The 13,299-nt window shown below is 44.3% G+C and overlaps 1 protein-coding gene across 3 annotated transcripts in view; it reads right to left on the reverse strand.

Annotated features, from left to right (window-relative positions):
• Nucleotides 1-13,299, reverse strand: part of LOC310860588 (amyloid-beta A4 precursor protein-binding family A member 3) — a 30,241-nt gene that overhangs the window by 16,308 nt on the left and 634 nt on the right. Inside the window, exons 2-9 of one of the 3 annotated variants that reach the window (XM_083767591.1) lie at nucleotides 9,331-10,006; nucleotides 8,181-8,355; nucleotides 5,972-6,316; nucleotides 5,601-5,681; nucleotides 4,573-4,793; nucleotides 2,849-2,879; nucleotides 2,612-2,757; nucleotides 1,551-1,637 (exon numbers count right to left, since the gene is read on the reverse strand). In XM_083767591.1, coding sequence (XP_083623717.1) covers nucleotides 1,551-1,637; nucleotides 2,612-2,757; nucleotides 2,849-2,879; nucleotides 4,573-4,793; nucleotides 5,601-5,681; nucleotides 5,972-6,316; nucleotides 8,181-8,355; nucleotides 9,331-9,912 — 1,668 coding nt within the window. In that variant the 5' untranslated portion in view covers nucleotides 9,913-10,006. Of the gene's footprint in view, nucleotides 1-1,550; nucleotides 1,638-2,611; nucleotides 2,758-2,848; nucleotides 2,880-4,572; nucleotides 4,794-5,600; nucleotides 5,682-5,971; nucleotides 6,317-8,180; nucleotides 8,419-9,276; nucleotides 10,007-13,299 lie in introns of all 3 variants that reach the window. The other 2 variants (XM_083767590.1, XM_083767589.1) reach the window with 2 other exon arrangements.

The raw sequence follows: 13,299 nt of genomic DNA on the forward strand, positions 1-13,299 counted from the left end.
TACACAGAAGCCGTAAGCAAAGATGTTATCTTTGCTGGGAAACAGCAGATAACCCCAAGTTATAAACCATGGATTGTTGCAAACTAATACGCACGTAATATGTACACGGAAGTAACTTGAACCCAAAGAGGGTTTAAGAAAGGCATGGACACCCCTACTGTATGTTTAGACCTGTCACAATTATGACAAAAAACGCCTGATTGCAATTATTTACGCTACCTACTATTATATAATGTACTATTGTGGCCAATACCTTAGAGCTAAATTACAGAATGTGGTTGTTTATATGTCAGATAAATGTACTGGCTAGTTCAGAGTCCGACTCATGTGCACGCTCTCTCACACACCTTCTCCCGTCTCTCCTCATAGGTTGCCTATAGGCTCATAGTCTACCGTCTCTCCTCATAGGTTGCCTAGAGGCTCATAGTCTACCGTCTCTCCTCATAGGTTGCCTAGAGGCTCATAGTCTACCGTCTCTCCTCATAGGTTGCCTATAGGCTCATAGTCTACCGTCTCTCCTCATAGGTTGCCTATAGGCTCATAGTCTACCGTCTCTCCTCATAGGTTGCCTAGAGGCTCATAGTCTACCGTCTCTCCTCATAGGTTGCCTATAGGCTCATAGTCTACCGCAGGGGTCCTCAACTAGAAATGATGAAGGTCCACAATTTTTTTTTTAATAAGACCGAGGTCCGGTCCCATGCGCGGCGTCCTTCGGAGAGCGGGGCTCTATGCCCGTTTAGTATGGTCAAGCCAAGCTTATACAAATCAGATCCCCTTCCACCCAACCAATAATGGGGTGCAGAGTGCAGGCCCGGAGTGGAACTCCAAATCAGGCCGGGAGTTATACGCCCTGGCAGGCCACACTGCGCACGTGCATAGCGCGCGCCAGAATTTTGGAGGCCCTTGGGGGACATTTTGGGGGCCTTTGCAGCAATTTCACATGAGAAATGTACCATCTGATGTTATTTATATTATTACCCAAAAAAAAAAAAAGAGGTGGTCCGCGGTCCGGTCGCGGACCGCAGTCCGCCAGTTGAGTACCCCTGGTCTACCGTCTCTCCTCATAGGTTGCCTATAGGCTCATAGTCTACCGTCTCTCCTCATAGGTTGCCTATAGGCTCATAGTCTACCGTCTCTCCTCATAGGTTGCCTATAGGCTCATAGTCTACCGTCTCTCCTCATAGGTTGCCTATAGGCTCATAGTCTACCGTCTCTCCTCATAGGTTGCCTATAGGCTCATAGTCTACCGTCTCTCCTCATAGGTTGCCTAGAGGCTCATAGTCTACCGTCTCTCTTCATAGGTTGCCTATAGGCTCATAGTCTACCGTCTCTCTTCATAGGTTGCCTAGAGGCTCATAGTCTACCGTCTCTCTTCATAGGTTGCCTATAGGCTCATAGTCTACCGTCTCTCCTCATAGGTTGCCTATAGGCTCATAGTCTACCGTCTCTCCTCATAGGTTGCCTAGAGGCTCATAGTCTAGCGTCTCTCCTCATAGGTTGCCTAGAGGCTCATAGGATTAGGTTGCCTATTTTCAGTACAACGTTCTTACCTGTGTGTCAGCAGTGAGGACTTTGATACGCTGTGTAGAGATGAACAAATCCACGTCAGTCTCTGGTTGGGTCTCACCCTCTGGAGCCTGCAGACAAAACAGCTTAGTAAATAGTAATCATAATTTCACTATGCTGTATATTACAATTATTCCAATTGCTCCCTCTTTCACTTCTACATTGATCTTGCTCTCCTTCCATCCATCCAGGAATCCCTCTCTCTGTCTACATCTTAACAACCCATTTAGTCCCGAGGACGATTTTAAAAACACCTGCTGAATCCAAACCTAAGTATTGAGAAAATCTTCCATGTCTTTATTCAAAATAATAAATAAGTCGCGTTTCTACATACATAGCAACATCTAAAATGACACAGCTGCTTTCCCAGTCTTAAAGGTTTAACCCTTTCGACTGAGGTCGATTTAAAAAAAGGCTTCTAAATCCTATTTCTTTTTCTGAAAAACCTATGCTTCTATGTCAGTGTTGCTCAACCTTTTTCATGTCAAGGACCCCCAGAATTATCTCTATTGGGCCACGGACCCCCATCTCAAAATATGTAGTTCCAGGGACCCCCGCAGAAGCCAATATTGTAGTCCAAAATGTTCGCTCTGAAATATATATTCAAAGATTTGAGGCACATTCACACGATTTTTCAAAAAAATAGCAGACCTACAAGCTCTATGAGCTTGTAGATCTGCTATTTTTCATTAGCTAAATTATAACATAATGTTTAAAACACTGAAAGGGGTTCCCGGCCAGAATGGGTTAACCCATTCTGACCGGGCACCCATTTTGGTGTCGGCATCATGTTATGCTTTAGCTATTGAAAAATAGCAGATCTACAAGCTCATATCGCGCGTGTGTCCAGTGGAAAACTCGTATGAATCTGATCTCAGGTCAGAATGGGTTAACAACAACGTATAGGCTGTCCCGGTCTTGGGTTAAAAATGGGTTAAGATCTACGACAGAAAAGACAACCAGCGGCGAGTTAAGCTCAGCAGGGAAATACTGTAAACAGATACATAAACAAACAAAGAGCATCAAGGTGGAGGCGGGGCCACACCTTTATCCTGTCCACAGCTTCCTGGGCCTGGGCCATGCGCGCGTTGGTGGACGGGTTCTTCTCCGACTTCAGCTGAGTGGAACCCAGGTACTTGGCCCCGAACACCACCCCGTCTAGCAGGTCGTCTGGGTCACAAGGACCAGGCACTGGGAGAGGAGGAGCGACAGAATGTCAAAAAAAATCACACAGTCGTAATTATGACGGCCCGAATTAAATGTGCGCCGAAGTGACTCTTACCATCTTTATAGGCTGGGTGGTCGTCGGCACTCTGCAATGAAATAACAAATCGTGAATTGTCATGTGGTTCATAATGTACCAAAAACGGCGCGTCAAAACTATGCTCTTCCAACTGTCAACAAGAAAAAGTGCTGTGACAATAAACACAGAAAAAGAAATACACTGTAATCTACTAGTATAAATGTATTCTGCCTCCAAAAAGAGGAAGTCTTTACTTAACTTTACTTAATAAGACCAAAATAGATGGCTACTAAGAAGCTACTTAAATGCAGTAGATTTAATATTCAACTTGGTTAATGAACTGTTACACACACTGCTCCTTCGAGTGTTGCAAGACAGACCTACAAGCTCACAACGTGTTGAATTGCGACATGTTGTGAGCTTGTAAATCTGCTAATCTGTTCAATTCTAGGTGAGTGACACCATCACACGACAGAGCATGAATTAGGCTTTAACATTACACATACAGTACTTCTGTATGTAAAGTGACTTCCCCCCCCTTTCCTTATCCCTCAGAATAGAAGAAAACAAGGACTCACTAACGATTATTTTCATAATTTATCAATCTGTTTTTATTTTTATTCTTTAACCCATTCTGACCGGGCACCCATTTTGGTGTTAGCATCATGTTATGCTTTATCTATTGAAAAAATAGCAGATCTACAAGCTCATATCGCGCCACCGAGTGGCGCGATACGAGCTTGTAGGTCTGCTATTTTTGAAAAATCGAAGAGCGACTGACATTTCTAGAATCTGAACTCAGGTCAGAATGGGTTAATTAATCTATACAATTATTTTCGACTATGCTCAGCTCACACATGTCTTCATATCCAGTAGTCAAAAACAAGTTGTTTTTAACACTATATACATCGATCGGCTCTTTGATAATGGCCGATCGATCGAATGAGACGTCTGGTGGAATTGTTTTCAAACATTTTAACAATGCAAATCTTGCAAGGGGGTCCCTGGCTCAACATATTTTCAGATAGAACAGAACATGTTGGTGATGTTGTTAAAGACACTGCATATTAGAAATGATAACATAACTAGAAAAAGTGCCCTTCTGGGCACAGGTCTCCACCAGGTTATCCACAGATCCGTGCAGTTAGAGGTAAAAACACTTTTCGGCCAGTTATAGCGCCACCTTGAGGCTGAGTTGTAATTGTTCATGTGGCATTTCGTCCTCGGCCTAGTGGGAATGTGGGTGCACAATTTCACGGAAATCACGTGATGTGTTCATGATTTGCAGCATTTTGTTTGAAACTGAGCACTCCTGTGAACTTTGGAAGCCAATCTTAACCAATCAGGATGGAGTCTGATAAATCTGAAAGACCCGTTTTGTTGAATGGCTCTAGAGAGACTGTGTACCAATTTGCGTGATGTTTGGACAAAATCTGTAGGTGTACTGTGCAAAAACTTGTTTTGCACAAAGCGGCCTCCTGGTGGCGCTATAACAGGCCGTTCTGGAAAGTTTGGGGCAGAGGTTCATCGTTGGCATCCAGGGAGTGTGTGTGCAAAATATGGCATCGACCGGGTTAACGGTGGCCGAGATTAGCTGTTCACGGACACACGGACGGACGGACGGACGGACACGCGGACGGACGGAGTGCAAAACATACTCTCCCCACATGCCTTCGGCCTGGTGGAGACAATGACACCAATTATTTGATTACAAAAATATATAAATATATATATATATATATATATATATATATCCAACCCACCTGATCACCCTCTCGAGCGGCTTCCTCTTCCTCTCGCGGAGGCTCCTCGCCCCTCTTCATCCACACGGGTTCGGGGTACTCATCTTCCTCGGTCAGAGAATCTAACGAATCATCCCGGGAGCGCGGCGGCGCCTGCTGCTGGCCGTTACCGGTATGACAAGGCCAGAACCTCTGGGCATCCTGCCTGCTGTAGGACACGGACACCACGGCGTCCACATCCCCTGTGGGTTGGGGCGCTCATCGTTAGGGTTTCATTGATTCAGACTCTGCTTATCGATTGTGGTAGATTCCCTGTGTTGCCAACAGTGTCCTTGCAGAGGGCAGACAGGGTAGGGGTCGAAGGTTATGAGGTGATGTTCTTCTTTTTTTTGCACTAGGTATGTTGGTGTGTGGTTTTTTAATGTTGTACGGGTCACTGTGTGCCTTTGTTTGTATTGTGTGTTGTGTTGTATTGTATTGTATTGTATTGTATTTGTATGCTGGTGTCCAAGACACATTTCTTCCTTGGGAGACAAAATGAAGAAACCTTCAACCTTGTGTTGGTTCTATTTTTTTTCCTTCTATTTTTCATAATTGGAAGCATTAACTGAAGTGAATAGTATTTACTATTACTGCAAACTGTGTATATTACCCAAGATATCGCCACCGCTGAAACATTTTCTCCTGAAATGACTGGGTTAGGAAACCTACTGGACCCTTAAAGGTATATTCAGTGATTTCACTCAAAAAACCTTAGGTTTCGTTTTTGGCTGTGGGACCCAGCCTTTCGTCCAATCAGGATAGAGAGTCAAAAACGAAACCTAAGGTTTTTTGACCCCCAGGGGTTAACTGGGGACAGGGAGGAACTATATGGCCAGCACACTCTATAGTAGGGAGGATTATCACAACAAAACAAAAAAATAAGTGATATTTGAATTAAGTGAAATCACTGAATATACCTTTAACTGATTTAGGTTTGTATGTGTACGGGTACCCAACCATTTGGAATTGCGTTCCTACTTAAACATAACTTTGATACGCAACCGTACCTGAGGGCACACGCTGGTATGAGCCCTGGGGCTCGGATCCATGCCGCAGAGGAGGTCCGATCTCCGTGCACTCCAACAGTCCTAGGGAGAGGGATGCACTTAATCAAACTAATTAAACTAAACTAAATTATCGACAATACATTTCAATCAATTTAGCTTTTTTCAAAGAAATGTTCCACGATACTGTTGCACAACAAATATTATATAGCACGTAAATCAGACTAATAGTCAAATAAATAAATAAATCACGTCAATTTGTGGATGTACAGTATACTTTCTTTTGCAACAATTCTTTTTCTAATTATTCGATTAACTGAAATAGTCATTGAATGAATAATTGCTAAGATGATAATCGATGGCTGCAGCCCTACCTAGGAGATCTCTCTGGTGGCTCTCGGAGAAGAGCAGGCCTGTGGTTTCGGTAGGTGGTTCTTCGTGCAAAGCGCTGGTGTCTGCTGTGCGGTCCAGTTCTGTAGGGCTGTGGCAGGGCTGGGGAAAGGCTTTCAGGGTTTCTGCTGTGCGGTCCAGCTCTGTAGGGCTGTGGCGGACCTGGGGAAAGGCTTTCAGGGTTTCTTCTTCTCCCATCAGCTGGAGGCGGTTCAGGAGGGCGTGAATGCGGGTGTGGTCGTCGTCGCCCGGCCTCTCGTTCATGACCGCGACCTCCTCCTCCTCCTCGACGGTTTGCCCCTCGACCCCGACAGCCGAAGCCTCTTCGTCTTCAATTTACAATTTAGGCATTTAGCAGACACTCTTATCCAGAGAGACTTACAAGCACAAGATCCGAATAAACAGAGTAAGCATAAATGCTAGTGGTCAATACATTTGTTAAAGGTTTTATGACATTCATTTTCATTTCTTTTTCTTTTTTCTTTTAGGTTTTATGACCTCAATTACACCCAAAAAACCTGAACTTTGAACATTCAGTGGATTTTCTGTGGTCTGAAGTTTTCTTTGGGGTTTTTTGGGCCTTTTGAGCTACACTGAAAACAGGCAACACAGTGAAACAGTGACATCTGCTGGCAAATCCCATTGACATATATGGGATTTGCAGTGATGTCACTTACTGCCGGCAAATCAGAGCACCTGTTTGAGCCAGAAAACCCCAGATCACAGAAAATCTACTGAATGTTAAAAGTTCATGTTTTTTGAGTGCAATTGAGATTAGAAAACCTAAAAAAAAACAAGAACAATTCCAAAACCTTTTTTTTAATGTCACAATCCCTTTAATAATCACATAAATAGAGTGTAGAGAGAACAGCCTCAAAGAAACTAGGATACCAGGTGAACAATGAACCTAGCTAACATACAATTGATACCAGGTGAACAATGAACCTAGCTAACATACAATTGATACCAGGTGAACAATGAACCTAGCTAACATACAAGGTGAACAATGAACCTAGCTAACATACCAGGTGAACAATGAACCTAGCTAACATACCAGGTGAACAATGAACCTAGCTAACATACAAGGTGAACAATGAACCTAGCTAACATACCAGGTGAACAATGAACCTAGCTAACATACCAGGTGAACAATGAACCTAGCTAACATACCAGGTGAACAATGAACCTAGCTAACATACCAGGTGAACAATGAACCTAGCTAACATACCAGGTGAACAATGAACCTAGCTAACATACCAGGTGAACAATGAACCTAGCTAACATACCAGGTGAACAATGAACCTAGCTAACATACCAGGTGAACAATGAACCTAGCTAACTCCAGGTATATTATACCTATAAAATACTCCTCAAAGGGGACCGGTTGTCCTTGTCTAGAACACGCCCCAGTGGTGTCCGGTAAGAACTTAAGCGAGATAGTTGTAAGGCCAAATATCCTGGTCCAAATATGGGGTTTGTGATGTCAGACTTGGATGTGTTATTAACAATGTGTGGCCAAGATGTCCACAGACGTCCTCGGAACTATCCCATGCAGTGCCCAGGACATCTGTACACGTCTTGGGGAAAATAAAAATAAAATGTTTTTTTTTGTGTTTGTTTTTTTCAAAATTAAGAAAAATAAATAGCAAAATCGGATGGGCACCCGACGTCGCTATTTTGAAAGAATTAAAGGGCACATAGGCCCTCATTTATCAATCAAGTGTAAAATTTGCCACAGATTCGAGTGCAGGTTTCGTAGTACACCCACGTCGCCACGGCATTTATAAAATCGCAAACAGCTGATCCTTCCTTAATTTCGTTCTCACGTTAATAAATGTCACGGCTGAATTTGATCTGGCACGCCCTAAGAACTCAAGCCTCGCCCTCGTTTTTGCGACCTGAACCACCGAAAATGTCGGTAATTTCGGCGTGCGCCCATATTTTGGCGTACGCACGGTTGATAAATGAGGGCCATAATGTGTTTAAGATATGCCGGATATCTCCATATATGGAGTACCAATATTCAGTGGGGTAACCATATATATTGGCGACCAATATCGAATACGGAATACCGATATGACCTGAAGGTGAGTGAATGCCTTCGTTACACTAACTAATCAGTGAACCTAGTATCTGTCTAGATAACACACTAGTACATTTTGTGGCCGAGAAAAACATCTTCAGCCCCCTTACCCTTCTCCACGAGCTCCACTGCCTTCTCATCTTCCACTCCCAGATCTTTTTCTTCCAGCTGGACTGGCATCTTCTTCTCTTCGCCCGCCAGCTCCGGCTGCCGCTCTACGGGCGAAGGAGCAGCGGGCTCACTCACGTCCATCTCGCCCTGCCCTGCCGCCTCTTCCTCCTCCATCTCGTCCTGCCCTGCCGCCTCTTCCTCCTCCATCTCGTCCTGCCCTGCCGCCTCTTCCTCCTCCTGCCATCATGACATTTTATGTGACATGTGACTGTCACACGACTTGTGACAGTTAAATCGTAATGCACTGTGAGCTTGTAGATCTGCTATTTCACTATTTATAATGTTTTATTAAAAATAAGGTAAGTGATAGTTATTGATTAAAGCACTATGTTGTGATAGGAATTATAGCTATAGGGTGTTTGTTTAATAACAGGGGTCTCCCCATCTCTCCAGCTCTCGAGTACTACAGATGAAAAACAGTTTAAGTCCACACAAATTATCCATAATGTATAAATGAATGGATAAGGGGTCATTCGAGGCCTTTTCGTGGAGGGGTCAGAATAACATTTCGTCTGTAGTACTCAATTAATAATACATTTTCAGGTGGGTTTCCAGTTTGAGCCAATCGGAAGAGAACATTTATCTGCTTCAATTTAAATTCTTTCTATTAATTTTTTTGTGGCATCACTTCCAATTTTACTTGTTTGATATGTATCCTGTCTGTGTGAGTTCTCTCCTGATTGGATATAAGTGGTATCCCGATTCCCGACTTGAAAATGTAATTTCTGTTAACTAACAAGCTGGAGAGACAGGGAGACCTGGTACTGAACACTCTAGCAATGAGAAGTATATAACCCTAACATAAGACGTATATTTATTTTTAAAATGCAATAAAATAAAATAAAAATCACACTTGTGTGAATGAGGGGCGATCTTATCATCATACATCACATTCCGTGCTCATACAAACAAACACAAAGCTGTGCATAGGAGGGGGCTAGCGCCGCTCAAAAAACAGATGACAGACGAATGTAAACAATTGTGACAATTATGCTAAATATTATCTCAAATAATTGTGAATTGTGACGGGCCTACCGCCTGGATTGGCGGCGTCTTCTCCTCGCCCGCCAGCTCCGGCTGCCCGTCTACAGGTGAAGCAGCAGCGGAGTCACTCGCATCCGGAGACGCCGGGGCCATGATGTCACCCAGCCCTGCCGCGCCCACAGGAGGACTGAGGCTGGGGTCCTCGCTGGCCCCCAGGGAACCCGCCTCGCCCACAGGAGGACTGAGGCTGGGGTCCTCGCTGGCCCCCAGGGAACCCGCCTCGCCCACAGGAGGACTGAGGCTGGGGTCCTCGCTGGCCCCCAGGGAACCCGCCTCGCCCACAGGAGGACTGAGGCTGGGGTCCTCGCTGGCCCCCAGGGAACCCGCCTCGCCCACAGGAGGACTGAGGCTGGGGTCCTCGCTGGCCCCCAGGGAACCCGCCGCGCCCACAGGAGGACTGAGGCTGGGGTCCTCGCTGGCCCCCAGGGAACCCGCCTCGCCCACAGGAGGACTGACGGAACCGGCCTCACTCGACGTATCAGACCTCCAGTCCAACGGAGGAGGTTCGATCAGATTAAAGGAGTCCAGGTCCTCCGTCGCCTCAGGGCCGGGCACCGGTTGGGCATTTTGTGGGCTGCCTCCGCCAGCTGGGATTGATTCATCAGATAGGCACAATTCTGATTCCATTTTGTGCGATGGTCAGAGGCAGCAAGGCATTGCTCTGTGCTCTAAGATGTGGTCTTTTCAAATCCAGTCCCTTTTGCTGCCAGTGGGTTATGCACTGTAAAAACACACACAAAATAAATGTCTGGCTTGCATTCTGACATTCTATAACCCATTCTGACCTGAGATCAGATTCATACGAGGTTTCCGCCGGACACACACTGGTCTGATGAACCCATTCTGACCTGAGATCAGATTCTAAAAATGTCAGTCGCTCTTCGATTTTTCAAAAATAGCAGACCTACAAGCTCGTATCGCGCCACTCGGTGGCGCGATATGAGCTTGTAGATCTGCTATTTTTATGATGATGCTGACACCAAAATGGGTGCCCGTTCAGAATGAGATAACAGTGTAGTGATTCTCTACATTGATGTGTATTTGGCCATTGTCGTGGAAATTTAGAGATAAACATTTCATAATACTCCAAGTTAGTTTGGTGCTGTTCCCTGTGCTGTGTTGTTTTATGACGTCACTGTCATTTGGTGAATGCCTTGTGGCTGTATGTTGGGGGTTTGTCTGTGTGGGAGAGAGCTACAAAGGCTGTCTTGTCTTGTCACTCTGGGAGCCAGACTGGGGTTTCCATACATGAAACAGGTTCGTGTAAGTCTGTCTCCTTACTCGAGTAAAATCCTCTATATACTCTATAACTCCGAATTCTTGTGTTGTCTCATTATTCATTATTATGATTTGTCTTTTGAGCTTATGTCCAAACAGATTCCATTACACCATGGACGCCCATCTGAAAACATTTTGTGCCAGGTGAGGAACAACCATAATAGAGCATAGAAATAAAATATTATGTTATCTAATTAGCTGAGGACCCCCAGGGACCCCCTCAGGGAACCACTGGGGGTTCCTGGCTGGACCCCACTTTGACAACCACAGTTTTCCCTATTCTCTCTGCTGTGAAAATCCAGGATCCTTAAAGGAGAATTCCATACTAAAAGGCTTTCTTACCTTTCTTTGTAGTTGTTACGTCCCCACCAAAGAGGTCCAGGTGTTAGTTTGTGCAAAAGCTCCTTATTGGCTATTTCCCCTACCATAAGCCCTCAATGAATTGCGTTGAATTGAATGGGATGTATGGGGTGTTGTGCTAATTTGCTTATTTCCATCGAAAGAAGTAGTAAAGTGTGCCGCTTGGGATATTATTTACATTATGAAGAGAGGATATATACAAAAAAAGTATAATTTTGAGCGATGGAAATAAGCGAATTAGCACAACACCCCATACATCCCATTCAATTCAATGCATTTCATTTAGGGCTTATGGTAGGGGAAATAGCCAATAAGGAGCTTTTGCACAAAATAACACCTGGACCTCTTTGGTGGGGACGTAACAACTACAAAGAAAGGTAAGAAAGCCTTTTAGTATGGAATTCTCCTTTAAGGGGATCGATAAAGCCTGGTCCGTGTCATTTTCAAGGGTACATGGACAGCATAATGGCCTTCTAGTTAGAATGACTGACTATCTAGGTTCAACCCACACAAAACTATATTGAAAAGATGCATTGTGCATCAACAGCTAGGTATGCAGCCAAAGTGCCCTTGCCTTGAGCACCAAATACCTTCATGGCATCTTCGGGTCATCGCCATGTTGGCTTGTCGTGGCTATTTTTGTTAAAACTACATTTTTGACAAAACATTATTTTTCCTGTGGACATACAAAATGAGCGGACAATAATATTACTATAAAAACACGAACAGATAGCCCTGAATGACCATAAGGTCTGAAACTCTGAGAGTGAACACTCAAGAGTTATACAGGTATTTGAATATGAATTATGAAACGCTTGGGTGTTGAGAACCACTAGTACTAGTGGACTCATAATGAGCCGTAGATTATTCTGAAGAAACCTCATAACTTGAAATTCAGTAATTGGGTATTATGATAAAAATAATAAGTGTAATTAAAGTGTGTAAAACAGAAAATCCAAACTGTGTCATGGACAAGGCCAAGTCTTCGCCATGAACACATATTTTCTCTGTGTGTAGACATATTGATGAGCCCTGCATATATACTCAAGTAATGTATTGACCTGCTATAGGATGTCAACTGGAGGTTGGCCTTTTTATTTATGTATTTATTTTTTAATCTAAGGGTCGTAACTACCAATCATTTTGCTGGGGAACCGCTCAGTGGAACCCCCTCAAGGACACTTAATAGTTCCTCTGAGGCCCTGAACCCATGTTGAGAACCAGTATAGACCGATTCACAGAGGGGCGCGGCCATTACTGAGGTGTAATCCATGGAGCAGGTGCTCCGTAGGCCAGGTGTAGCTAATCAGTGCTGTTGCGCTTAATGGTACACCTCAGTAATGGCCGCACCCAGGAAACCCTCTGTGAATCGGTCTATACAGGAGGCCAGGGTAGCTCTTTCTGAGATGCTGGGACCAGCCATAACAACTCGGGGAAGCGGTGGCCGAACGGTTTGCGGAGCGGTCTTGATATCGGAAGGTCGCTAGTTCGTATCCCCGGACCGGCACGTTACAATTACCACCGCTGAAGTGCCCTTGAGCAAGGCATTGAACCCCTACCATGAAATGTTCTATGAGCAGGGCCTGGCTGTAAACAAGTTCTTGAGCTTAGTCCAGTTACCCTGGGTAAACATAGTAACTTTGCTTACTCCACAATCAAAGTCACTTAGATCAGGTCAACCCAACTCAGATTTAGGTCCACCACCTGCTAATTCTGATGTTGGTGGAACTGTAACTTAACCTATTGGCCCTTTCCGCATACAGTACTATGTTGTATAGTGAGTTGCAGTCACATCAGTCTCTGCTTAGAATAGGTTGTTTGCATCAATGGAAGGATAAAGTGGCCTGTCGTTTCCCCACAGACAGGGAACATAATGACATCCATAATACACCCTCATTGCCCTATGACCATCAAGATAGGCAGACGGTTCTTTCAGTCAAAAGCTCAAAGTGTAGTACACACAGTACACATCATCATGTATTAAACGAACGTGTACGCATCAAACACCCCTCAGAAGTGGTGTAGGGCTCCAGGGACCATTAGGGGTCCTTGAGGGGGTTCCAGGAGTTCCCAACAAAATTATTTGAGTTATGTTATAACTGTGCAAGTAATTATTTAGTTATTATGTTACAGAATTTTTAAGAATGGCTACTTTCACTGGTATCTCCATACCTGAGTACATCTAGGCTATAGCCTATGTATAATGTAAAGCGCCTTGGATAAAGGCGCTATCTAAATGCAGTAAAGGAATTCTGAAACATATCTTGACATCTTAGATTTGGGTTCCCAGAGATAAATCTTCAAATAACGGGTCTCTGCTGTGCCCTAGTTCATATCAAATAACGGGTCTCTGCTGTGCCCTAGTTCATATCAAAT

The sequence above is a fragment of the Protomyctophum parallelum genome (genome assembly GCF_964188405.1).
Source record: "Protomyctophum parallelum genome assembly, chromosome: 6".
Taxonomy (NCBI): domain Eukaryota; kingdom Metazoa; phylum Chordata; class Actinopteri; order Myctophiformes; family Myctophidae; genus Protomyctophum; species Protomyctophum parallelum.